This window comes from Doryrhamphus excisus, chromosome 14 (assembly GCF_030265055.1).
Source record: "Doryrhamphus excisus isolate RoL2022-K1 chromosome 14, RoL_Dexc_1.0, whole genome shotgun sequence".
Lineage (NCBI taxonomy): Eukaryota > Metazoa > Chordata > Actinopteri > Syngnathiformes > Syngnathidae > Doryrhamphus > Doryrhamphus excisus.
In genome coordinates, this window is record NC_080479.1 from 17659209 (window position 1) to 17687015 (window position 27807).

The 27807-nt window shown below is 36.9% G+C and overlaps 1 protein-coding gene and 1 long non-coding RNA gene across 2 annotated transcripts; one reads left to right on the plus strand and one right to left on the minus strand.

Moving 5' to 3' along the window:
• Positions 1–2513, plus strand: LOC131101946 (uncharacterized). Its single transcript, XR_009119358.1, has 2 exons — positions 1–1512; positions 1615–2513. It is a non-coding gene; the product is annotated as an uncharacterized LOC131101946 (long non-coding RNA).
• Positions 686–27807, minus strand: col28a1a (collagen, type XXVIII, alpha 1a). Its single transcript, XM_058047361.1, has 34 exons — positions 27769–27807; positions 27437–27585; positions 25808–26373; positions 24368–24388; positions 24250–24300; positions 23020–23073; positions 22876–22920; positions 21822–21848; positions 21024–21068; positions 20886–20930; positions 17637–17690; positions 17478–17546; positions 17069–17137; positions 16125–16193; positions 14649–14717; positions 14509–14577; positions 14341–14409; positions 14130–14198; positions 12670–12741; positions 12428–12496; positions 11530–11601; positions 11115–11183; positions 9469–9537; positions 9168–9236; positions 9019–9087; positions 8849–8917; positions 7817–7885; positions 7082–7150; positions 6899–6979; positions 5711–5746; positions 5590–5626; positions 5150–5274; positions 4031–4214; positions 686–2252 (listed from the first exon to the last, which is right to left on the minus strand). Exons 2-34 carry the CDS (start codon positions 27555–27557, stop codon positions 2080–2082), a joined length of 2844 nt encoding a protein of 947 aa, XP_057903344.1. The 5' UTR covers positions 27558–27585; positions 27769–27807; the 3' UTR covers positions 686–2079.

The window sequence follows — 27807 nt, forward strand, 5'->3', positions numbered from 1 at the left end:
TTTTTAGTCCTATTTTTTGCACTAAGTCTTCAGCTTTTAACTCCAGTGTTATGTTTTTATCTTTTTAGTCCTATTTTTTGCACTAAGTCTTCAGCTTTTAACTCCAGTGTTATGTTTTTATCTTTTTAGTCCAATTTTTTTGCACTAAGTCTTCAGCTTTTAACTCCAGTGTTATGTTTTTATCTTTTTAGTCCTATTTTATGCTCTTACTCTTCAGCTTTTAACTCCAGTGTTTTGTTTATATCTTTTTAGTCCTATTTTATGCTCTTAGACTTCAGCTTTTAACTCCAGTGTTTTGTTTTTATCTTTTTAGTCCTAATTTTTGCTCTTGGTCTTCAGCTTTTAACTCCAGTGTTATGTTTTTATCTTTTTAGTCCTATTTTATGCTCTTAGTCTTCAGCTTTTGACTCCAGTTGTTATGTTTTTATCTTTTTAGTCCTATTTTTTGCACTAAGTCTTCAGCTTTTAACTCCAGTGTTATGTTTTTCTCTTTTTAGTCCTATTTTATGCTCTTAGTCTTCAGCTTTTAACTCCAGTGTTTTGTTTATATCTTTTTAGTCCTATTTTATGCTCTTAGACTTCAGCTTTTAACTCCAGTGTTTTGTTTTTATCTTTTTAGTCCTAATTTTTGCTCTTGGTCTTCAGCTTTTAACTCCAGTTGTTATGTTTTTATCTTTTTAGTCCTATTTTTTGCACTAAGTCTTCAGCTTTTAACTCCAGTGTTTTGTTTTTATTTTTTTAGTCCTACTTTTGCTCTTAGTCTTTAGCTTTTAACTCCAGTGTTTTTAAAAAAAAATCTTTTTAGTCCTATTTTTTGCTCTTAGTCTTCAGCTTTTAACTCGTGTTTTTTTTTATCTTTTTAGTCCTATTTTTTGCTCTTAGTCTAGCTTTTAACTCCAGTGTTTTTAAAAAAAATCTTTTTAGTCCTATTTTTTGCTCTTAGTCTTCAGCTTTTAACTCGTGTTTTGTTTTTATCTTTTCAGTCCTATTTTTTGCTCTTAGTCTTCAGTTTTTAACTCCAGTTTTTATCTTTTTAGTCCTATTTTATGCTCTTAGTCTTCAGCTTTTAACTCCAGTGTTTCCTCGGGGGGGGCTGTATCTCAGTAATGAGAAGCTCCACCATTCTTGTTAATTGCTTCAAAAATAGCTTTAGACATGCTTGATGCGAGTGTTTTCCAGGAGGCTATTATGGACATTGAAGGCATCACCAAGGGTATCAACTGTCTAGAACTGATGGTAAGTTTTATAAACTTCCCTTCCCATCCATCCTTCAATGTTCTCTAAGGGATTTAAACCTGGGGAACATGCGGGACGGTCCAAAAAAGAGGGATGTTATTCTCCCTGAAGAAGTCTTTGGTCAAGCCAGAATTCCGAACTGCGTCGTTGTCCTGTTGAAGAACCCGGCAGTTACCACACAGACCAGGACCTTCAGTCATCAGGATTGCCCGCTGCAACATCTGTACAAAACCGTTTGACGACCCTGCACCATCCGAAGCTCCATCTCCATCTCAGGTAGGATCTCCTTGTCATGCCAGTAATGTTGGAAGACATCTGGACCGCCAAGGTTACATTTTTTTTAATTAATTATTTGGTTTTGAAACCCTTGTCCCGCAGATGGTTCCAGTCGGCACCAGTAAGGGACTTCATTTGGGTCGAGGACCACCTTGTGTTTTGACGGAACAGCCAATCGGATCCTCTGGTTCAGTACAGGTGTCATTTTTTTTTGGGGGGGGGGGGGTGTAATGCTTAGGACTTTTCCAAAAATGTTAAAAGCTTAAAGCTTCTTAGCTTTAGCCATCAGGAGGTTATGACCGTGTGAATGCCTGACAGAAAATTAGCATTTTTAGCAGTTTTTTAGCTTTTATTGCCATGTGGAAAAACAACCTATTTCAGTATAAATGTTCAAAACGCATATTTTAATTAAATTCAATATTTTAATTTTTCAACTGGTCTTAAGATTTGGATTAAGTCTGTAAAAAAAATAGTGATTTTTCATCCAAAAGGATGAAAAAAAGGAAGGATGAGCTCATGGTCAAATTTTTATAAACTAGCCTGAGGTTGGTTCGATAAGAAAAGATGTCATGTGACCACACAGGAAATCCCGCAGCTCTCTTCCGTCTCAAAGTTGTTGTTGTTGCCCTGACAACCGCCAAACCAGAAGCGGGCGCAGGCATTGGCTTCCGGGTCGTAGTACCATCTGGCGACGTAGCGCCGACAGGGACCCGGGTCCAGGGGCAGACGGCAGCTCCCACCTTCATGCACAAGAGCAAATGCGAGAACTTTTATCACTTCCTGTTCTAACTCATTGGATAGAAATGGAACCGCGTCTGAACTGAAAGGAGGAATTAATATATTAATATATTCATAAATGATGCTGTTTTTGTAGTTCAATATGGCTTTTGATCATAGTTGGATGGATATTGAGTCATGGGAGTGTGAAGGTGACTATAGGGGTGTTATTTCGTGTCTAGAGGGCTCTAATTTTAGAAATCGTATTCAGAAAAAAATAAAAATCATATTCAGATGGTCGTTAATAGGTTTTTTTATGCTTTAACTACAAAAATATTAAATTTCTTTATTAGGGGTGTTATTTCATGTCTAGAGGGCTCTAATTTTATCATATTCAAAAAAATAAATAAATAAAAATTGTATTCAGAAGTTCATAAATTGGTTTTCTATGCTCTCACTACAAAAATATTAAATTTCTTTATATTATATTTCATGTCTAGAGGGCTCTAATTTAATCGAATTTAGAAAAAAATTAAAATTCATATTCAGAAGGTCATTAATAGGTTTTCTATGTTCTAACTACAAAAATATTAAATTTCTTTATTAGGGGTGTTATTTCATGTCTAGAGGGCTCTAATTTTATCATATTAATAAATGAATAAAAAATAAAAAAAAATATTAAATTTCTTTATTAGGGGTATATTTCATGTCTAGAGGGCTCTAATTTTATCATATTTAGAAAAAAATAAACAATTAAAAAAAATAAAAATCATATTCAGAAGGTCGTTAATAGGTTTTCTATGCTCTAACTACAAAAATATTAAATTTCTTTATTAGGGGTATATTTCATGTCTAGAGGGCTCTATTTTTATCATATTCAAATAAATAAATAAATACAAATTGTATTCAGAAGTTCGTAAATTGGTTTTCTATGCTCTAACTACAAAAATATTAAATTTCTTTATTATATTTATATTTCATGTCTAAATCATGTCTAAATCGAATTTAGAAAAAAAAAATAAAAATCATATTCAGAAGGTCATTAATAGGTTTTCTATGTTCTAACTACAAAAATATTAAATTTCTTTATTATGGGTATATTTCATGTCTAGAGGGCTCTAATTTTATCATATTAATAAATAAATAAATAAAATTTGTATTCAGAAGTTTAATAGGTTTTCTATGCTCTAACTACAAAATATTAAATTTCTCAATAAAGAATTCTATTTTTTTTTTTCAAAGTTAGAGCATAGAAAACCTCTTCAATACAATCTTTAACATTATTAGAGCCCTCTAGCTATGAAATAGTACCCCTATAGTCACACTCCTGTTAACCAATTTAGTAGACATGCGATAAAATAAGACATAATATAGCATTGGGAGTGTTCTACTTCCTGTTCTGTACATTACTTCCTGTGGCGGCTATTGTCTCATCAATGTGACATTACTGACACCTATTGAACAGTGTAGGATACTACATACATATCGCATCTTTGAATGCCTCATACTGTATTTGAAAATGCTTCATTCAGGCCAAGAGTAGTTTTGAATACTGACATGCAAACTACTGCAAGTTTCTAAACCTTGCCAATAAAATTTAAAAGGAGGCTTGAGAGCAACCTGAGTAGCTGTGCTAGTTTTATGTCTCGTTACAAAGTCCTCAGTGGATTGACGTTATTACCGTGACAACAGGAAGGCATTTAAGACAAAAGTCGTTAGCAAACCAAACACGAGACATGATAAGACGCAAGCATCACATGACAGGAAGGTGCGGCTCTGCTGTCCATCTGTTCATGTTTACCTGCCACAGGTGAGCGTGTCGGGGCTTGAAGAGGCCGGTTCATGTCTTCATGCGGGTGAGGTGTTGGAAGCAGGACTGTGGTGGTCGCAGGGCCACGTTCCCTCTCCCCATCATTAGGGTCAAGCTTGGTGTCCTCTGGTGGTGGCAGCCATGTCTGCACATCTTCAGGTGCTTCACCTTCAGGCTGGAGGACAAAAGTGGTTCAATTTCAGCTAAAAATTGCCTTTTAGTTATAGCTTTTATTTTGGTAACTTTTTTTACTTCCTCTTTCTTTCTCCTTCATTTTTTTCACACACGGCGAGAACATGCAAACTACACACAGAGAATCGAACCCGGGTCTCCTAGCTGTGTGGCCAGCGTGCTAACCACTCGTACGCCGTGAATATTCATGAAAATTCATGTTAGCATGTTAGTATTGCTAACACCTAGCATAATAGTGTCTACCTATGAAAATGGATAAAAATGCTACTATGCTAATGTTAGCATGCTAGCAATGCTAACATACTAAAATTAGCGAGTTAACACCCAGCATGATAATAGTAAGTGTTTATATATGCATCTATGAAAATAGCAAAACAATGCTAGTATACTAATGTTAGCATGCTAGCAATGCTAACATACTAAAATTAGCGAGTTAACACCCAGCATGATCATGGTAAGTGTTTATATATGAATCTATGAAAATAGGAAAACAATGCTAGTATGCTAATGTTAGCATGCTAGCACTGCTAACATACTAAAAATAACATGCTAACACCCAGCATGATAGTGGTAAGTGTTTATATATGCATCTATGAAAATAACAAAACAATGCTAGTATGCTAATGTTAGCATGCTAGCAATGCTAATATATTAAAATAAGCATGCTAACACCCATGATAGTGGTGTTTACATACGCATCTATGAAAATAGCAAAACAATGCTAGTATGCTAATTTTAACATGCTAGCATGCTAACATGATTTTATACAGCAAAGGAAGTTTGACATAATTATTCTTGCTAATCGGACAATAAAATACACAGCAATGTCACAAGTGGAGGTGCTTGCAATACTCCATAGAGGAAGAATTATAGATAATAGAATAATAGAAAATAAGTAATTCTAAATGCAGTACATACCTTCTGCCCAAATTTATCAACTGGACCCTCCTGGTGGAGATGATCAGGTGATGAGATAGAGTTTGACAGTAACGCCTGTGTGTCATCCTGGCCGCAAACGTGATCCGCTATGCTTCCCCCCATGCCTGCATCGACCAACACAGGAACAGGAAGGTGTTAGAAATTTAGATCTTCACTTGATCACTATTTTCCAAAACGTTAGAAATCCTGATGTTGAAAATATGCATATTTAGACAAATATTTGCATATTTTGCATAAATTAAGCACTTTCAAGCATAGAAATCATTGCTTTTCCTAGGAGGTAAAATGCATGCAACAGAACCAGTGACTAAGCATCCTTATGTACAATATCTCTTAGGAATGTGTCCATTTCTTATATAATGAATATTGAATGCATTGGAATCCATACTAAATTAATTGTGGTGAATGTTGAATATTACCACAGAGTTCCTGGATGATTCGGACCACCTCTTCTCTCTGGGCATCAAGAGACAGATACAGAAGCAATAATTCTCATTGGTTGTTGTGGTCAGGATATCGATATGATTGGGATTTACTCACAGTCAGTCCCGGTTCACCCTTTTCTCCGGGTCTCCCCTGTTAAATCAGATTCACATTTTCACAAACAATTCATTAAACACATTTCAGAAGCAAAGTCCAAAATCAACAATGGTACATATATGCTGAATTATCACGTACTATATTCATCCACATATTCTCAGGGTGCTGAATCAATGGCAACTCTCCTGTATGAGCGTGACTAAAGCAAAAACTGAGTAACTAATTCATAATGGCGCCTACAGAGAACATACTAACTCATTTCTAAAATCACAAATACTTCAACTTGCTGATATAGTTCATCTTCAAACAGCTAAAATAATGCATAAGGCTAAAAATAACCAATTACCGAAAAATGTCATCCAATACTTCTCTACAAGAGAGGACACAAATAAAAATTAAAAAAAGAAAAAAATTTTTTTTAGGAAAGCAGGAAGTGAACAAATTAAAATTAAAATGTATTAGGATAAAAATAAAAAATATTTTTAAAAAAATATTTTAGGAAAACAGGAAGTGAACAAATTAAAATTAATTAGAATAAAAATAAAATAAAAAAACTAAAATTTTATTAGAAAAGCAGGAAGTGAACAAATGTAACTGATTGTAAAAGTACCAGATGGAGGGGTAGGATTTAATAAGCTTTGCTTCTTCCTACTCCTTTTGGACATGTGGAACTGTGAACTGATTATGGGATGCATTCAATTGTAATCTGATGCATGTTCAAATGAAATTAAACCATTACCATTACCCAAAAACTCATTCGGACTAGCTGACCAGTGATGGAAGACACCAGGTTTTGACAGATGAGAGCTGTCCACTCTGGTCAAACTAGGATGAGAAACTCGGATGAGAGGCGAAACAACCTGAACCGTCCAGTTACGATCGATTCAGTGCCCTGAGAATGAGATGTGTTCTATGTGGGGAAAAATGCTTAAAAAAATGAAAAATACGCAATTTGAGCGTCCGTCAATGCGGAATCAAACATGTACCATAATTTCCGGATTATTGAGCGCACAGGCTCATATATGTTACAGAGAGAGATTTTAAATCTATAAATCATTGCTGTCTTCATCTTCCGCCTGCAAACTAAAACCAATAAAGTCGTCTTCTTCAGTGTCGGAATTTAAGAGCCTGATAATTCAATTAAAAAGAGTGAGAATTGGGCCGTATGAACAGCAACAAGTGTGTTACCATAAGTCCTGTATGCCCAGGCGCACCATAGTCACCCTTATCTCCTTTCCTTCCTCTTTCACCAGAGATGCCTCTATTTCCCTGTGAGCAATAAATTGAGTCTTTTACAATCATTTCTGTATAACGACTTGGATTTCTCACAAGTGATATTGAATATTTGGCGTTATTTGTATCTGTTGGTACCTTTTCGCCGGGAGATCCATCACCCGGTGCGCCACGGGGACCCACGGGGCCTTGGAAGCCAGGTTCTCCCTGTAGTGACATGAAAAACAGCCGTGACGATGAGTGGAGAAAGAGGCAACCATAATTCCAAGTATATCGGTTATCCATCGGTTATCCATCGGTTATCCATCGGTTATCCATCGGTTATCCATCGGTTATCATCGGTTATCATCGGTTATCATCGGTTATCATCGATTATCATCGATTATCATCGATTATCATCGGTTATCCATCGATTATCATCGGTTATCCATCGATTATCATCGGTCATCATCGGTTATCCATCGGCTATTCATCGGTTATCATCGATTATCCATCAGTTATCTTCGGTTATCATCGTTTATCCATCGGTTATCCATCGTTATCCATCGTTATCCATCGGTTGTCATCGGTTGTCATCGGTTATCATCGGTTATCATCGGTTATCATCGGTTATCATCGGTTATCCATCGGTTATCCATCGGTTATCCATCGGTTATCCATCGGTCATCCATCGGCTATTCATCGGTTATCATCGATTATCCATCAGTTATCATCGGTTCTCCATCGTTTATCCATCGGTTATCCATCGGTTATCATCGGTTATCATCGGTTATCATCGGTTGTCATCGGTTGTCATCGGTTGTCATCGGTTATCCATCGGTTATCCATCGGTTACCCATCGGTTATCCATCGGAACCTCTTTAAGATCTTTACCTTTGGTCCTCGAATGCCCTCTCCTGAAGGTCCAGTGGGACCTGGTGGACCAGACTGCCCTGGAGATCCCTGGTTTGGACATAAAAACATTTTTACTCGAAGAAAAGAGAAGAAGAAAAGATTCTCTTCTCTGTAGCGTCTAATAGAGATGATTCCTGAAATAACTGTGCGCCACGCAATTAGTTAAAATCTTTTCAATTGGAAATTTTGAGCCAGAAAATATGGAATTCCAGGAACAACAGTGATTTGAGGAAAAATAATTAGAATAATAAAAAACATAACAAATTTGCACAGCCCAAAATGCTGAATCAAAAATATGAAATGTGAATGAGATCCACTGTTTATTTAAGTTTCGCTTTAGCTACTACGGTGCATTCAAAAAAGCCAGAAAACATGGAATTCCATGAACAATTGGAATTTGGGAAGAACTATGAAATCTCAATGATTTGTATATAGTTATTACCCCAAATCGCCAAACAATAATTTAGATATGGGAGAACCAGAGAGCGATGTGATTTTTTTTCATCAAGAATAAATTTTGCTTTGTTTAGTATTGAAATATTTCTTGCTACATTATGTTTTATATTTGTAATATGAGGTTTCTAGCTCTTTTTTCATCTATTATGATCCCCAGAATTGTATTTTCATTCACCCTTTTCTATGTGTTCACCGTTTATTTGCATTTGCTCGTACATATTTTTTCTACTATTACCAAATAGCATGATTTTAGTTTTATTTAAGTTCAAGGATAATCTATTATTATCAAATCATTGTTTTAATATGACCGTTTCACCTCTGACCTTTCGGAACAAAAAGGCAGTAATAATAAAACTTCAAGTCCTTAACTTTGCAGATGTCATTGATGTACAAATTGAACACTTTTGGTCCCGGTATTGACTCCTGGGGTACTCCACATGTAATATTTTAACTTGTAGATGTGTGTAAAATAGTATGTACTAAATGGCTGTAAGGTAGTAATGGTAAATAAAATAGTATGTCCTGGTCTGCTTTTTCATACATTCAGATACTCACCTTTGGTCCAAACAGTCCATTTCCTGGAGGACCAGATGGTCCAGAGACTCCCGGTAAGCCTCTACTGCCCTGGTATCATAGACATAATTAACATAAATGTATTAGTTGCTGTGGTCTGCATTGGGTTTTGGAATATGGGAGCTTAATAAAGATAAATATTAAATAAATACCTTAAGCCCAGGTAGACCTTTCCCTTCAGGGCCCATCTCTCCTTGGACTCCAGGTAACCCACGTAGCCCCTAATGGCAACCATGTAGTATATTACATCCTAATAAATGAACATTTCTTGTCTTTCTTTCCGAACGGAAAAAAAGGTCACCTGTGGTCCTGAAAAACTATCCCCCTTCATTCCTGGTGGCCCGGCAGGACCAGGAATCCCTTTGCTTCCCTGAGGAGAAATCCAAACCAAATTAGGCAACACAAATACAAACATTCTTAAAATAAAATATTCCGGAATTCTGTAGTTTTCTTCCACTGGTCCAACCAAGATGGGAATGTCTGTGTTCATGACTTGGTTTTTCGGAAAGTGTGTCATGTGACTGAGGAGACTGAGGTGAAAGTATTCCCTCCTCAGATTTCTGCAGTGCCCTTGTTTGGAGGTATATACTATATTATGTTACCTTGGGTCCAATAGTCCCCACTCCAGGTTCTCCGATAGGTCCAGTAGGTCCTACAGGTCCAAGTTCTCCCTATTAAGTAGACAAGTATGGACAATTAGCACAATTCATTCATTCATTCATTGATTTTCTACCGCTTTTCCTCACGAGGGTCGCAGGGGGTGCTGGAGCCTATCCCAGCTGTCTTCGGGCGGGAGGCGGGGTACACCCTGGACTGGTGGCCAGCCAATCACAGGGCACATATAGACAAACAACCATTCACACTCACATTCATACCTCATACCAATTTGGAGTCGCCAATTAACCGAGCATGTTTTTTGGAATGTGGGAGGAAACCGGAATACCCGGAAAAGAAAACCCACGCATACACGGGGAGAACATGCAAACTCCACACAGAGATGGCCGAGGGTGGAATTGAACCCTGGTCTCCTAGCTGTGCCGCCCCCTTGCGAAATTTGTATTTTAGCATTTGTATTTTAGTATCAGTATAAATGAGTATTAGTATTTGTATTGTTTATACACCTTTTGAGTATTAAGTTGCAGTGTGATGAATCGAGTGCTGTTAGCAAAGTTTGTTTTCACATTCATACCTATGGACAATTTGGAGTGGCTAATTAACCTAGCATGTTTTTGGAATGTGGGAGGAAACCGGAGTACCCAGAGAAAACCCACACATGCACGGGGAGAACATGCAAACTCCACACAGAGATGGCCGAGGGTGGAATTGAACCCTGGTGTCCTAGCTGTGAGGTCTGCGCGCTGGGTGGAATTATCACAATTATATCTGATATTTAACAATATATACAATAGCCTCCGCAGGAAGTACACCGTCCAGAAAAAAACAAGAAACTCCCAATGCTAACATCCAATCTGTTTCTATGCCGCTGATCCTCACTAATGTTGCAGGGGTATGCTGGAGCCTATCCCAGCTGTCCAATGCTAACATGAGTCTGTCTTATTTTCTCTTATATGTCTACTCTATTGGGTAATATGAGTGTAAATGTGACTATAGGGGTGTTATTTAATAGATCAAGGACTCTAATATTAAAATATTTAGAAGTTGGTAAAATTATTTGTATACTCTTACTGCAAAAATAGCTCATTTGTGAATAAGGAATCCGGGCTGCACGGTGCGGTCGTGTGGTTAGCGCGCAGACCTCACAGCTAGGACACCAGGGTTCAATTCCACCCTCGGCCATCTCTGTGTGGAGTTTGCATGTTCTCCCCGTGCATGCGTGGGTTTTCTCAGGGTACTCTGGTTTCCTCCCACATTCCAAAAACATGCTACGTTAATTAGCCACTCCAAATTGTCCATAGGTATGAATGTGAGTGTGAATGTCTGGAGACTGACAACGTGTGTGATGAAAGAATTATGAGGCTGTTCAATTTTAACCCTGAAGAAGATGACTTTAGAGGTTCGAGTTCCCAGTTCCCATGACATTTATGCTAGGCTACTAGTTATCAGTAACTAGTCATGTTACACTCACTGTTGGGAACTGTTAAAAAAAAATAACTTATTTAATGTTAGGCTAATTGGAGACTGACTCCAAATTGTCCATAGGTATGAATGTGAATGGTTGTTTGTCTATATGTGCCCTGTGATTGGCTGTCTGTTACTGGTCATCAATCTTATGAAATCATTTCATCACCTTTGGTCCGGGAAGACCCCGCCCGGGTGTTCCAGGTCGGCCCACCATTCCTGGGTTGCCAGTCTCTCCCTGGAGAAGAAGGTCAGTAAAATGAAGATACATAAACCAAGATAATACGTGTGTGTGTCAAACAGACAATAAGCTTAAGTGTCTCCAAGGTTTACAACAGTGCCGCTCCTTTACCATTTTTTTTTTACAGCTCCCTTCTATATCTGTACAAATATTTGTTCAATATTTCTTCCCTTATCTACATCAGAATAATACAAAATCGGAACAGGAAAAAAATATCATATCACTTATGTTATTCACACTGTTTTTGGAATGGAAAAGACACACAAGCACAAGAAGAACATGCAAATGCTCACCGGGAACCCCAAATATCAAGTCCCGGTATCTACTTTTTAATTATTCATACCTTAGCTCCCACTGGTCCACCTGAGCCTGGAGGCCCTGGGAGTCCCTGTAGCCCACAATCCCCTCGATCACCCTTGTGGAAAAAAAACACCATCAGAAGCTTATGTAGTACAACGTACAAAATGCACTGCTTACAAAAAAAAATGCCGCAAGGTATGCTGGGAGCCAATATCACTTGTTTTGTAAAAAGTTGCAAACAAAAATTAAAATTAAAATTAAAATTAAAATTAAAATTAAAATTAAAATTAAAATTAAAATTAAAATTAAAATTAAAATTAAAATTAAAATTAAAATTAAAATTAAAATTAAAATTAAAATTAAAATTATTAGGATACAAATTAAAATTAAATATGTTAGGATAAAAATTAAAATTAAATATCTTAGGATAAAACTTAAAATTAAATATGTTAGGATAAAACTTAAAATTAAATATATTAGGATAAAAAATAAAATTAAATATGTTAGGATAAAACTTAAAATTAAATATGTTAGGATTAAAATTAAAATTAAATATATTAGGATAAAAAATAAAATTAAATATGTTAGGATAAAACTTAAAATTAAATATATTAGGATAAAAAATAACATTAAATATATTAGGATAAAAATTAAAATTAAATATGTTAGGATAAAAATAAAAATTTAAAAATTATATTAGGAAAGCAGGAAGTGAACAAATGTAACAGTTACTGATTGTAAAAGTACCAGATGGAGGGGTAGGATTTAATAAGCTTTGCTTCTTCCTACTCCTTTTGGACATGTGGAACTGTGAACTGATTATGGGATGCATTCAACTGTAATCTGATGCATGTTCAAATGAAATTAAACCATTACCTACATTATCTAGCATCTAGCATCAAGAGTTAAGCGGTGGCAGTGCTACAGATCATTAGGATTACCTTCTCCCCAGGGATACCTTTCCCTTCTGCTCCTTCTTGACCTCGTTCACCTGGCAACCCCATTGTTCCCTACAGCACCCGGAGAGACAAACCTGATAACAGTGACTGGATACAGCGTTGCCATGGCCACAAATCTCTGCACAAATGTTTTGCTTGTACGTGTGCCTGGTTAGCATGTCGGCCTCACAGCCTGGAGATCTGAAAAGATCTGAAACTTATTTATAAATTACACAAAGTCTTACCTTTGACCCAGCAGCTCCGTCTTCCCCGGGAATTCCAGGACTGCCCATTGGACCACGTGGCCCCGGCTCCCCCTAAAAGTCCACATGTGCATACTGTAATGTACTGTGAGACATTATTAACGCCAAAAACTACATGTTCCATGATGCTTTGAGTGCTGTTTCAGGAAGTAGTGACATGAACGAGTGAAGTGGAAGCTAATATCACGTTTTGAAGTCTTATACAGTAATATCTGACACATCTTAAGTAAGTTTGAAGTGTAGAATTACTACACTTTCTGTATGGACTGCTTGGACTGCCAACCACCCACAATGACAAACAGGTTTCCAAAGGCTGGAGACTGACAACGTGTGTGATGAAAGAACTATGAGGCTGTTAAATTTTAACCCTGAAGAAGATGACTGTAGTGGTTTGAGTTCCCAGTTCCCATGACATTTATGCTAGGCTACTAGTTACTAGTAACTAGTCATGTTACATTCACTGTTGGGAAAATTTAATGTTAGGCTAATTGGAGACTAACGCCAAATTGTCCATAGGTATGAATGTGAGTGTGAATGGTTGTTTGTCTATATGTGCCCTGTGATTGGCTGGCCACCAGTCCAGGGTGTACCCCGCCTCTCATCCAAAGTCAGCTGGGATAGGCTCCAGCATACCTCTGTGACCCTCATGAGGACTAATGGCATAGAAAATTGATGTATTTTTTGTGTAATGTGTTGGGAGCTGAAAGACCCTAGTTCGATTCCACCCTCGGCTATCTCTGTGTGGAGTTTGCATGTTCTCCCCGTGCATGTGTGGGTTTTCTCTGGTTCCACATTCCAAAAACATGCTAGGTTAATTGGCGACGGACTCCAAATTGTCCATAGGTATGAATGTGAGTGTGAATGGTTGTTTGTCTATATGTGCCCTGTGATTGGCTGGCCACCAGTCCAGGGTGGACCCCGCCTCTCGCCCAAAGACAGCTGGGATCGGCTTCAGCATCCCTGCGACCCTCATGAGGATAAGCGGTAGAAAATGAATGAATGAATGAATTGGGGCTGCACGGCGGTTGTGTGGCCTCACAGCTAGGAGACCAGGGTTCAATTCCACCCTCGGCCATCTCTGTGTGGAGTTTGCATGTTCTCCCCGTGCATGCGTGGGTTTTCTTCCGGGTACTCCGGTTTCCTCCCACATTCCAAAAACATGCTAGGTTAATTAGCCACTCCAAATTGTCCATAGGTATGAATGTGAGTGTGAATGGTTGTTTGTCTATATGTGCCCTGTGATTGGTTGGCCACCAGTCCAGGTACCCCGCCTCTTGCCTGAAGAAAGCTGGGATAGGCTCCAGCACCCCCTGCAACCCTCGTGATGATAAGCGTTAGAAAATGAATTAATTAATTCAGTGTGGGCTCTTTAATCTGCAAATTATGTTACATACCATACTACAAATACATAATTTCTATTCACTAAATGATATTTTACTTACTTTTGGTCCTTGCTCACAAATACCCCTCTCTCCTTGGGGCCCGGCCTCCCCAGGGAAACCCTGGTCACCCTGGGAAACAGCAAAGGACTTCATCTTAAACAACTGAAAGGCAGTGAATGTGTTTTTCATACAGATAATCCAACTGGTAAAATACCTGACGAGCTAACACAATGCAAGGTACATATTACACATGGCTCTGTTAGCTGTTCACCTTGGGTCCGACAATACCCAACCCAGGAGGTCCTCGTAGGCCAGAAGGCCCAGGTGGTCCTTCATCTCCCTACACAATAAACCAAAACAAAAAAAGAGTCTAAAATGCAAGAAAACATGGAATATATCTGATGGAATTAAATCAAATTAAAAAAATTATTCATCTTGCCTTCTCTCCTTGGAGACCCGCCCCTGCTAAACCCATCCCACCTGGAAGACCGGGTGCCCCTGAGACTCCCTGCGGGTCAGGAAAGCAGTCGTTACAGTTTGTATGTCACAGTGCATATGGATTATAGTGTACTTACTTACCTTATCACCTTTGTAACCAAGTCCTGGGGGCCCTCGACTGCCTTTGGGGCCCCCGTATCCTATGTCACCCTAGAAGAGAATTTCAGCAAATATAATAAGAGGAATATTCACCTGTTGGTCAAATCATAAACTAATAATTTGATGATGAAGCTTGGCCATTCGTTGCATGATGGACTTGGGTTTGATTGCCTGAACTCAGACCACGTTGTGTTGTGTTCTTGGGAGGATAATAATATAATAATAATACATTTTATGGGCGGTACGGCGTACAAGTGGTTAGCGCGCAGACCTCACAGCTAGAAGACTAGGGTTCAATTCCACCCTCATCTCTGTGTGGAGTTTGCATGTTCTCCCCGTGCATGCGTGGGTTTTCTCCGGGTACTCCGACTTCCTCCCACATTCCAAAAACATGCTAGGTTAATTTAGCGACTCCAAATTGTCCATAGGTATGAATGTGAGTGTGAATGTCTTACTGAGAACAAACACTTTGCTAACAGCACTCGATTCATCACACTGCAACTTAATACTCAAAAGGTGTATAAACAAATACACAAAGATGCCCCAAACATGCCGAATGGTTAGCATGTAGGCCACACAGTTAGGAGATCAGGAAGACGTGGGTTCGATTCTCATTGTGGAGTTTGCATGTTCTTCCCAAAATCATGCATGTTAGTTTAATTAGTGACTCCAAATTGTGCCATCTCTGTGTGTTGTTTGCATGTTCTCCCCGTGCATGCGTGGGTTTTCTCCGGGTACTCCGACTTCCTCCCACATTCCAAAAACATGCTAGGTTAATTAGCGACTCCAAATTGTCCATAGGTATGAATGTGAGTGTGAATGGCTGGAGACTGACAATGTGTGTGATGAAAGAATTTTGAGGCTGTTAAATTTTAACCGTGATGAAGATGACTTTGGAGGTTTGAGTTCCCAGTTCCCATGACATTTATGCTAGGCTAGGCTAACAAGACATGGAACTGTTCAAAAAAATAATGCATTTAATGTTAAGGTAATTGGAGACTGACTCCAAATTGTCCATAGGTATGAATGTGAGTGTGAATGGCTGGAGACTGACAACGTGTGTGATGAAAAAATTATGAGGCTGTTCAATTTTAACCCTGATGAAGATGACTTTGGAGGTTTGAGTTCCCAGTTCCCATGACATTTATGCTAGGCTAGGCTAGGCTAGGCTAACAAGTTAAAAAAAATAATTCATTTAATGTTAAGGTAATTGGCGGCTGACTCCAAATTGTCCATAGGTATGAATGTGAGTGTGAATGGTTGTTTGTCTATATGTGCCCTGTGATTGGCTGGCCACCAGTCCAGGGTGTACCAGAGGGTGGGGGCAGCTCAAAGCTTGATTACGGTGGAATATATCATCTGTTGGTGTCCAGTGTGAGCTTGTTTGGGTTTTTAAAAATATACATATCATTCAGAAATGATTGCACAGAACCACATTGGAAAAATATATCTTGATACCTTGGGCCCTGGGAGACCTTCACCCTGAAGTCCGTGATATCCTTGGATCCCTGGAGGCCCCGGTGGACCCTAAGCACATCGAGATGTCAGTTATGTCTGTTTTGTCCTAATGTAGTTTTTTTTTTGGTGTATTTGTTTTTGTCACGCACTGAAGTAATCAAACAAAAGCAGTTGTCTGTGTATTCAGTAAATGCAAACATTTGTTCACTTCCTGCTTTCCTAATATAGTTTAAGTTTGTTTTTTTTGTTTTTTTAAATTTTTTAATTGTAATTTTTATCCTAATATTTTTAATTTTAATAGTCACGTACCGAAGTACAAGGTGAAGTACGAGGTGATATGACCATTTATTTATTTTTAAACTTTATTTCATTATATTAAATTATATATATATATTAAATTTATTATATGTTTTTTTTCATTTTTATTTTTTTTTATTTCATTTTTGTCACGTACTGAAGTACAAGGTGATATGACCATACAGATTATCATAATTAACTGGTTCTAGACCTGACCGTGGTAAGTGAATATTCACCAAGTAGTATTTCCTTTACTTCATTTAGCCATTTTTTAACGCTTGAAAATGCGTATTTTAGGCCAAAAAAAAACCAAGTACAGTACATGGGGAAAGACCAAAGAGCTGACTTCAGCAAACAGGATTGTCGACTAAAAAGATATCAAGAAGAAATTTGGTGAGAAAGAGGCCACTATTGGTCCAATTTTTTTTTTCCACCTATTGTTCAATTCTGCATGTGTCTCTGCAACCCAGGGTCCAATCCCTCACAAAACAGTGCATAAGTAATGTTACATTTTATTTCAAGTATATATATATATATATATATATATATATATATATATATATCACACCCAAGATTAAAATACAGATGTGTAAAAAAAAAAAAAAAAAACATGGATCATGTGATCAGTTAAAAGTGTGGACACTCACAGGCACTCCTGGTTCACCGGTACCAGTTAGTCCAGGTTGACCTGCTTTTCCTTGGTTCCCTTTGTTGCCCTGTAAAACCAAATGAAGTCATTACAGGTGAGAGCTACTACTGCTAATAATAATAATAATAATAATAAAAACATGATAAATGACTCTAGTATGGTTGTATTGATATTTGTAGTCTTGCTGACTGCGTCTTGTTGCGAGTTTGAATCCCATGTGGGTGTGTAGTGTACATTTGACGAAGACCATGTCCATATAGCAAAGCTCCAGTTTTCCTGTTTTCCAATTTTTTGGTTAAAGAGCATCCATCTTTGACACATCTTATATCATTCATATATTGAACATATATTTCATATTTCATGTGCTCACTCATAAAATTTTAACAATGCAGACTTCACTTTCTTACCTTTGGACCGGGAAACCCGACGCCGTTATCTCCTGGAGGTCCATTTGCACCTCTTGGTCCTCTGTCACCCTTTGTGTGAAGGAAATATATAAAGATACATAAGTAAATACATGGATATATGTGTAAATATGAAATGTGATTAATTTGATAAATTCGTACTTTAGACCCAGATGAACCTTCCGGACCTTGGTCTCCGGCTGCTCCACGGGCACCCTGAGAAAGAACGAATACTGTGATTTCACTGTATATCATAGATATATTCATAATAGGGTATGAATATTTCCATTGTAATGCAGTAATTCACTAATTATCTGCTTATTGTCCGTTGTTTTTCACAATATTGTGAAAAATATTGTGAAAACCCGTCACTGTGAGAGGTGATTTTTGTACTTTATTATGATTGTTAAACATTTCCCCCATCAATTTGGTATTAAATTAATGATTAATGATGGATGTGTTTATTGGTGAATGCATGGAAGGGCCTTAGATGAGTGAATACATGGATGGATGAATGAATGCATGCATGTATGGATTAATGCATAAATAAATGAATGCATTTGATGGTAATGGTAATGGTTTAATTTCATTTGAACATGCATCAGATTACAATTGAATGCATCCCATAATCAGTTCACAGTTCCACATGTCCAAAAGGAGTAGGAAGAAGCAAAGCTTATTAAATCCTACCCCTCCATCTGGTACTTTTACAATCAGTAACTGTTACATTTGTTCACTTCCTGCTTTCCATAATACAGTTTAAGGTTTTCCCATAATCAGTTCACAGTTCCACATGTCCAAAAGGAGTAGGAAGAAGCAAAGCTGATTAAATCCTACCCCTCCATCTGGTACTTTTACAATCAGTAACTGTTACATTTGTTCACTTCCTGCTTTCCTAATATAATTTTTGTTTTGTTTAAAAAAAAAAAAAGATTAAAATTTTTTAATTTTTTTTAATAAATTTTATTTTTTTTTATTTTATTTAATATTTTTTCATTTTGTAAAAAAAATGTTTTATTTTTTTATTTTTTGTCACGTACCGAAGTACAAGGTCATATGAGCATCCGATGACATAATGGGTACCGATGGGTACCATAGTAAGTGTCAATACATCGTTGTGCATTGTTTGATTTCCTTACTCAATCCGTTCCATAGTTTGATTCCACATACTGAAATGCTATGGCTAGCATAACGTAGTCCTAGCATAGAAGTGTTTCAAATGTACTTCTTCCCTGAGATCATATTTCTCCTCTCTTGTAGAGAAGTAGTGGATGACATTTTTTGCTAATTTGTTATTTTTAGCCTTATGCATTATTTTAGCTGTTTGAAGATGAACTATATCAGCATGGATAAATGAATGATGGATGGATGGGCGAATAGATGGATGGAAGAAAGCGTGGATAAACAAATGGATGACAAATGACAATTGGAAGATGGCGTCCGCCGTGTATGATGAGCACGGATGGAGGGCAAATGGATCATATGTTGAAATCCTAATCCATAGGGACATTGTCTGCTCAACCAGACATCACAAGCTTTGGAAAAGCAACTTTCCAATGGGGATAAGATGTAATCCACAGCTCACATTCCACAAGTGCAGATCAGGAGAGTTGATGCTTTTCAGACCAAGCCTGAATATTTCGATGTGGCCATGGGAAGGTATCGAGCAATGCATGCAGTGGTGTCATATAAAACCGAGTACTGATTTCCCACGTGGTAGACATGGAAGATAGATGTGGAAGCGGAGGTCGAGATGGGCGAATACAGTGCAGCCTCGCTAGCTTATGCTATCAAAGTTTTTCAACAATATATGCATTTGTCATTTTTTGTCTTTTTTCGCCCTCCGTTTTTGTCTTCTTATTCATCCAGGTTATTGTGTTCAGAGAATTGAATGGATTGCTATCAGACTGTTCAGTTTGTCTTTTACCTCTCATACAAGCAGGGTTCATCAAGTCATTCTCAAAGACTAGATAGGACAGCTCTAGACTAGACGAGATGGGACAGCTCTTTGTCACCAGGAAAGAATGAAATGAATCAAGACATTTCTCCTCTTATACAAGGAAACTTCACAAGTTCAAGCTCAAAGACTAGGTAGGACAGCCCTAGTCTGACTAGATAGGACGGCTCTTTGTCACCAGGAAAGATTGAATTGAAGCAGACATTTCACCTCTCAAACCAGGAAACCTCATTAGTTCATGCTCAAGGACTAGGTAGGACAGCCCTAGTCTGACTAGATAGGACAGCTCTTTGTCACCAGGAAAGAATTAAATGAATCAGACATTTCACCTCTCATACAAGGAAACTTCATGAGTTCATGGTCAAAGACTAGGTAGGTAGGTAGGACAGCTCAAATCTGACTAGATAGGACAGCTTTCTTTGTCACCAGGAAAGAATGAAATGAATGACATTTCACCTCTCATACAAGGAAACTTCATTAGTTCATGCTCAAGGACTAGGTAGGACAGGTCAAGTCTGACTAGATAGGACAGCTCCTTGCCATCACTAAAGAGTGAAAACCAGGAGTACGTTTCACTCCTCATATGAGCATTGTTTCATCAATTTATGCTCAAAGACTAGGTAGGACAGCCCTAGTCTGACTAGATAGGACAGCTCCATGTCACCACAAAAGACTGAAACTGAGAAGACGCTTCATAAAAGCAGGCTTCATCAGCCCATGCTAAAAGACTAGGTAGGACAGCCCTAGTCTGACTAAATAGGACAGCTCTTTGTCATTATTCTTAATTAATATTAATAATCATTATTACCATTAATAATAATATATTGTTAATATATTAATAATTAATAATATATTATTATAGTATAATAATTATATATTGTAATATATAATATACTTATAATATATAATATTATTATAATAATATAAATTATAATAATTATAATATAATTATTATTGTATTAATAATAATAAATAAATAACAGTAATAATAACTATTAATATTATTTTTTAAATTATTTTATTATTATTATTATATTAACAATAATAATAAATATTATTATTATTATTATTAATATTAATTAATCAGCACTGCTTTGTATTATTCAAAGAAATGTCTATTTAAGAAAACTTAACAGGGTTTATTTTTTTCATTTCAAAGCAAAAAAAATGAAAGTCAAATAAAAATATAATGCATTCAATAGATGCATTGGAAGAGGTTGTAGTATTCTACACCGGTCACTAGGTGTCAGTAATGTAACTTTAAGATCCGGTGAGACACACGATCACCAGACTTCGTCGCCAAACAACAGGCTTTTATTGCAGGTTAGAATTACCTCAGGGCAGAAACAAAATATGGTCGGGTCGTGAACCAAATAACCGCAATAAAAGAGGGATTACATCAATTCATCAAAATGAACATAATCTATGAAAGTGATGAAAAGTTCAAACTTTACCTTCTCCCCTCTCGGGCCCCTTGGGCCAGAAGAGCCGATGGCACCCTAAAACAAAATAGTAAGGAAAATAATAAATAAAGTTATACAACACATAGTATTGAAAGAATAGAAAAAAACCCATACAATGATCAAACATACTTTTTCTCCTTGTTTTCCAGCAGGACCACATTCACCTTGTTGGCCCTATCGGAATGCAACACGGTAACAGATAAGTACATTTTCCTTCACACTTTGTGACCTAGCGGTTAGCATTAGTGTAAGTTCTACTCGTTCCTTATTTAGAATGATTTCACAATATTTTCTGTATGTCAAACTGTAATTATTCTCTGTAAAATACATATATTTACATATAGAGATGCTCAATATTTGCTTTCTTACCAATATCTGATATCAATATTGTCATATATAGTAGAACCTTGGTTAGTGTCATTCATTCTTTCAAGAAGGTCAGACTCTAACCAAAGCGCACTCTAAATGAATCAATTTTTCTGATAAGAAATAATGTAAATGCAATTAATCTGTTCCAAAAACAACAGTGGAACCTCGGTTAGCATATTTTTTCAGTCAACTATTTTCTTGGTTTACATACATTTTCTGGTTAGAGTTTGACGTCTAGAAACTAGGGTTGGGCGATATGGACCTTAGCGTATATTGCGATATTTTTGCCAATGTAACGCGATTTGACAATATAAAACAATATAAAATTTTAATTTTTAAATTTTTTCTTCACGTAATTTGTCGACTTTAATGACACTGATACAACCAAAGGTACATTTGTTCATGTGTTGGCAAGCTAATATGCTGCTAACTGCTAAGGACATTATGTGATAAAAATATGAATAACACCAGTTGGACTCATGCAGTGTAATGTAGTACAATGAATGTAATCAAATAGGAAAGATATTATTGTATGATCACAACATCAATAGCAAATACCTTTTCACCTTTACGGCCAGGTTGACCCTTAAAAAGAGGAAAAAAATAGAAAATGTTACTTTGTCTGTGTGGTCAGATCATAAACACATTGATGATTGTACAACAATTGTAAACATTTGGGCCGGAAAATGCAAAATTCCCAGAAAAGCAGCAATTTTTGTTATGTGGAAAATGAATTGCATATGTGAGTAAATATTATGTCTAATTTCTGATAAATATCTGGGTAATAGGAGTGTAAAAGTGACTATAGGGGTGTTGTTTCATGTCTAGAGGGCTCTAACAATAACAACTGTATTTAGATGGTTATAAACACATTTTCTATGCACTCATGGCAAAAATATTCCATTTACAAATAAGGAATCCTACTTTGCGGAAATTCACTTTTAAATAAATAAATTAGGGGTATTTCTACTTCATTCAATTCAAATTTGAATTCTACTTCCTGTTTGCAACTTCAATTCAAATTAATGGAATTGAATTGGAATTTGGGAGACATTTTCAATTCAACTCAACGTTTCGATTCCAGACTCCATCCAACGTGTTAAGCAACGGGCTATATACGACAAAATTAAAATTAAAATTAAAATTAAACAAACTTAAATTATATTTGGATACAAATTAAAATTATTTTTTTTTTAAATAAATTAACTTAAATTTTATTAGGAAAGCAGGAAGTGAACAAATTAGGATATATTATATATATTAGGATACAAATTAAAATTATATATATTAGGATAAAAATTAAAATTATATATATTCGGATAAAAATTAAAATTAAATATGTTAGGATAAAAATTAAAATTAAAAAACTTATATTAGGAAAGCAGGAAGTGAACAAATGTAACAGTTAGTGATTGTAAAAGTACCAGATGGAGGGGTAGGATTTAATAAGCTTTGCTTCTTCCTACTCCTTTTGGACATGTGGAACTGTGAACTGATTATGGGATGTACTCAATTGTAATCTGATGCATGTTCAAATGAAATGAAACCATTACCATTATCACTATGAGTGATGTGTATTTTTGTCAAAGTCTAAAAAAGACATTTTTCTTACATGAAGGCCTTCCCTCCCTGGGTGTCCATTCATGCCAGACTCCCCCTATAGAGAATGGGTCCAAACACAACACAGATCAGACGTGGCTGTGTGGACTCTTTGTGTTTTCCCCGTAGAGAATTAGGGGAGACAATAGAGACTTACAAGAGACCCCTTTGGACCTGGAGCTCCACCAGAGCCTGGCTTGCCCGGCCTGCCCTAGATGAAAGCCAAGGTGGACATATTGTATAGAATATGGTGTGTATCTAGCAGAGGTAGTGACCTGTCTGTAACCTTTTGTACAACATCAACTCCTCCGTTCTGTGTGGCTAAGCTAAGCTTCCATTCTTGACCTTTGACCCTTTCCGGCAGTCCAAACAACACCTAAGCTGCCCTCTTGCCACCTGCTACACTTTCACTGTAGGGAATGTTTCCTGCCGATTCAAGTATTTTCCCAGAAGGCTTTGGGTGCAGGCTAATTCCCACTGTGGCTGCTTCACGATTGGTTCCCAAGGTTCCCGCATACTTTTTCTCAAGCAAGTATGTGAGTTTACTTTTGGTTTTTATCTACCAATTATTCCAGTCGAACATGTACCACCTACTGTAGAAACGAAGGTTGCTGGTTCGATCCTCTGAAACTTATTCCTTTCATTCTTACATTGGAATGATAAATCATGAACGAATAGGTCATTAAAATTAAACAAACTTAAATTATATTAGGATAAAAATTTAAATTATTTATTGTCATTGGATGGACATATCACCTTGTACTTCGGTATTAATTAAAATTAAAATTAAAATTAAATTTTTAATAAATTAACTTACATTTTATTAAGAAAGCAGGAAGTGAACAAATGTAACAGTTACTGATTGTAAAAGTACCAGATGGAGGGGTAGGATTTAATAAGCTTAAATCATGAACGAATAGGTCATTAAAATTAAACAAACTTAAATGATATTAGGATAAAAATTAAAATTATTTATTATGTCATTGGATGGTCATATCACCTTGTACTTCAGTATGTGACAAAATTAAAATTATATATTATATTAGGATACAAATTAATTTTTTTTAAATAAATTAACTTCAATTTTATTAGGAAAGCAGGAAGTGAACAAATGTAACAGTTACTGATTGTAAAAGTACCAGATGGAGGGGTAGGATTTAATAAGCTTTGCTTCTTCCTACTCCTTTTGGACTTGTGAAAAACGTATTCCTTTCATTCTTACATTGGAATGATAAATCATAAACGAATAGGTCACCCTGATCTCGCTTTGTTTACATCGGATACGTAACCCCTGTGACTGAATGACACAGCTACAACAGAACCGCCCATAAAGTGGCTAATCCGACACTAGCGCTAACAGCAAAGAGAGAGAGACATAGTTACTCACTGGGTTTCCAACCGGGCCCCTCTCGCACAAGCAGCGTTTTGGATGTGGACACTGCCAAAAGGGAAATGATCCGTCAGACGTGAAGACGTCACATTTTTGTTCATGTGATGCGACTTACCCCGGTGTTTACGATGGTTTGCTAAAGGGAAGACAAAAATGGACTTGGTTAGGAACTACTACACCACTTTGACGCCATTTTGAACACAACACTTTGACAAATATAAAGCATTCAGAAGATACATTCAAAGACGTGAGGAAATGTAGTATTCTATACTAGTGAGACAATGATGAGCCACCGCAGGAAGTACAGTACTGCCCATTCATTCTCTATACCGCTTATCCTCATTAGGGTTCCAAGGGTATGCTGGAGCCTATCCCAGCTGTCTAGCACACCCTGGACTGGTTGCCAGTCAATCACAGGGCACATATAGACAAACAACCATTCACACTCACATTCATACATGAACACACCATAGCTGCATGAGGCAAAGTGAAAGTGAAACTGATGCGAGGAGTCCACTGGGCCGGCGCCAGTTGGTGCCAGTTGGCACCAATGCAATTTGCTATCGCGCCTAGTGTCATCATTAAGGTGCTTGGTGGCGTGTAGTGGCTCAAACTGCCTCCCAACTGGCTCGTGCCAAAAATTGAGTTTGGCGGCAAGAAAATTTCAAAATGTTTAAAATCTTTGTCGCGCCACTTCAATTGCATCAAGCAAACGGCGCAAAGTGTCCACCAAGTGGAACCAAATGTCGTAAACAATCCGCCTATTGGAATCCACTGGAATGTAATGGCAAATGCCAAAGATTATGTGATTGGCGCGTAGTGGCTCGCCGTGGCGCCAAATAATGGCAACATGCCGAGCGACTCCTAGCATCATTGCAGCAACTTGGCTCGTGCCATTACATTCCAGTGGATTCCAATAGGTGGATTGTTTGTGACATTTGGTTCCACTTGGTGGACACTTTGCGCCGATTGCTTGATTCAAGTGGCATGATGAAGATTTTAAATATTTTTTCCGCCATTAAGGGCCACCACAAGCCAGTAAAAATATAAAAAATATAAAAAATATATAAAAAAAAAAAAATTAAATAAAATTAATCTTTGGCGCAAACTGGCACCGGCCCAGTGGACTCCTAGCATCATTGCAGCAACTTGGCTCGCGCCATTACATTCCAGTGGATTCCAATAGGCGGATTGTTTGTGACACTTTGCGCCGATTGCTTGATGCAAGTGGCATGACGAAGATTTTAAATATTTTGAAATATTTTTGCCGCCGTTACGGGCCACCACAAGCCAGTAAAAATATAAAAATATAAAAATATAAAAATATAAAAATATAAAAATATAAAAATATAAAAATATAAAAATATAAAAATATAAAAATAAAATAAAAATAATCTTTGGCGCGAACTGGCACCAATCTGGATGATCTTTCATTTAGTCAAGCTCTTTCTCAGTTCTCTGCAACCGGTGTCTAATTAATACCGAATCACGACACTTTAAATGTTTGAATAAATGTTTTTTTGAGAGCGGTATTAGGGAATTAAACATGACTGACCAGTTGATTGAAGAGTCTTTGGTCCAAATGACCGTCTGTCAGACTAAAGACGTACTGCTGCTGGGGAGCGCTAGCAATAAAGCGCAGCTTTGCACCAATGGGATCGTTTATGTCCATCTTGGAGAGGCGGATGGCAAACACTCGGATGTTGTGTTGTTTGGCTTCGGCGGCCGCCATCACGGCGCTGGGGCTCCGCGGGTGGTCCACACCGTCGGTCATAAACAGCAGCACCCTGAGGCTAGTGGAGCTCGTCTCATGGATGAACACCCGCGTGGCGTTCCTAATGGCGAAGGCGGAGTAGGTACCGTGGCCTATGAAGGTCATGGAGGCCACTCTGCTCTGAAAGACGTCCATGTCTTGCCAGTCTCTGAAGTTGTGCTCCACGACCACGGTGTTGCTGTACTGCAGAGCGGCCAGACGCAGCTTCAGGGTCCAGCCGTCCAAGTGAAGATGAAGAAGTTTGGCGCTGAATCTCAGGATGAAATCTTTCTGTTGCTCGAACAGCGTAGCTTTGGCTTTCTCTGAACCGTCCACGACAAACATGATATCCACTTGGCAAACCGGACCTAAACAGGAAACAGAAGCATTTAGACGACTTTTTCAAGACCCAGTCATGTGTTTCCAAAACAATTTACTGTAATCCCTCGTTCATTGAGGTTAATTGGTTCCATGCCTTATTTATAAATGTAATAATTCTGCATATAACACATCTATTCATACATACTTATATGCAAGGACTACATTAAAAAGCCATAGCATTTCAGTATGTGGAATCAAACTATATAAAAATAAAAACATTTTTTTTTACAAAATTAAAAAATATTAAATACAATTAAAAGAATACAAATTAATTAAATTAAAATTTAAAAAGAAGATATTTTTAATTATTATTAATTATTAATTTATTATTTTATTTTTATTATTTTATTTATTTTTTTAATTATTTTAGGATTAAAATAAAAAAAAAAACTTAAATTATATTAGGAAAGCAGGAAGTGAAAAAATTTAAATAAAAAAAAAAAAACTTAAATTATATTAGGAAAGCAGGAAGTGAAAAAATTAAACTAAAAAAAAAATTAAATTATATTAGGATAAAAATGAAAAAATAAATTAAATCCCCAAAAACAAACACAAGGCTAAAAATAATCAATTACCATAGCATTTCAGTCTGTGGAATCAAACTATGGAATGGATTGAGTAAGGAAATCAAACAATGCGCATGATCATATCACCTCGTACTTCGGTATGTGACAAAAAATTAAAAAATAAAAAAATGTAAAAAAAATTACAAAATTAAAAAATATTAAATACAATTACAAAAATAAAAATTAATTTAAAAAATTAAAAAAAATAATCAAACAAAGTTAAAAAAAACACAAAAAACTAAAATTATATTAGGAAAGCAGGAAGTGAACAAATGTATACCAGATGGAGGGGTAGGATTTAATAAGCTTTGCTTCTTCCTACTCCTTTTGGACATGTGGAACTGTGAACTGATTATGGGATGCATTCAATTGTAATCTGTTGCATGTTCAAATGAAATAAAACTATTACATAAATTATCTGCATTACCCAATTATAACGAGCCACAATGACTTTTTCCAATTGAATCCATGAAACAGCTCTTACTTTTAGTCTTTGCAACGACGCCATGGCTGTCATCTTTCCGTCCCTTCCTCCTCCCGTTTTCACATCTTGTTAAACCCGACAGGAACAACATGACCGTTGCAGCCTTCACCAACCACTGCATTGTCGTTCTGCAAAAACGGCTTCCCAACCTGTCAAAACGATCAGTCAATGAACGTGCAAAGGATAGTTCAAGAAAATGCAAGGACCAAAAATAATAATAATAATAATAAATTGTGAGTATGATTGTTGATTATTTAGAGCATGCAATTTATTTCTAAGCATTTATACTTACAGTTTCTCATAATGAATAATAAAAAATGTGTGGCACATACCTGCAGCTTTACCAAATAAAAGACCCGACCAGAGTGACT

Coding starts and splice junctions, on each gene's coding strand:
- col28a1a (XM_058047361.1), bottom strand. CDS start 27,557: ATGCAGTGGTTGGTGAAGGCTGCAACGGTCATGTTGTTCCTGTCGGGT. Junction 14,410..14,508: donor CGGGTCTCCAAGGAGAGAAG/GCAAGATGAATA, acceptor TTTATTGTGTAG/GGAGATGAAGGACCACCTGG. Junction 7,151..7,816: donor AGGGCATTCGAGGACCAAAG/GTAAAGATCTTA, acceptor ATGTCACTACAG/GGAGAACCTGGCTTCCAAGG.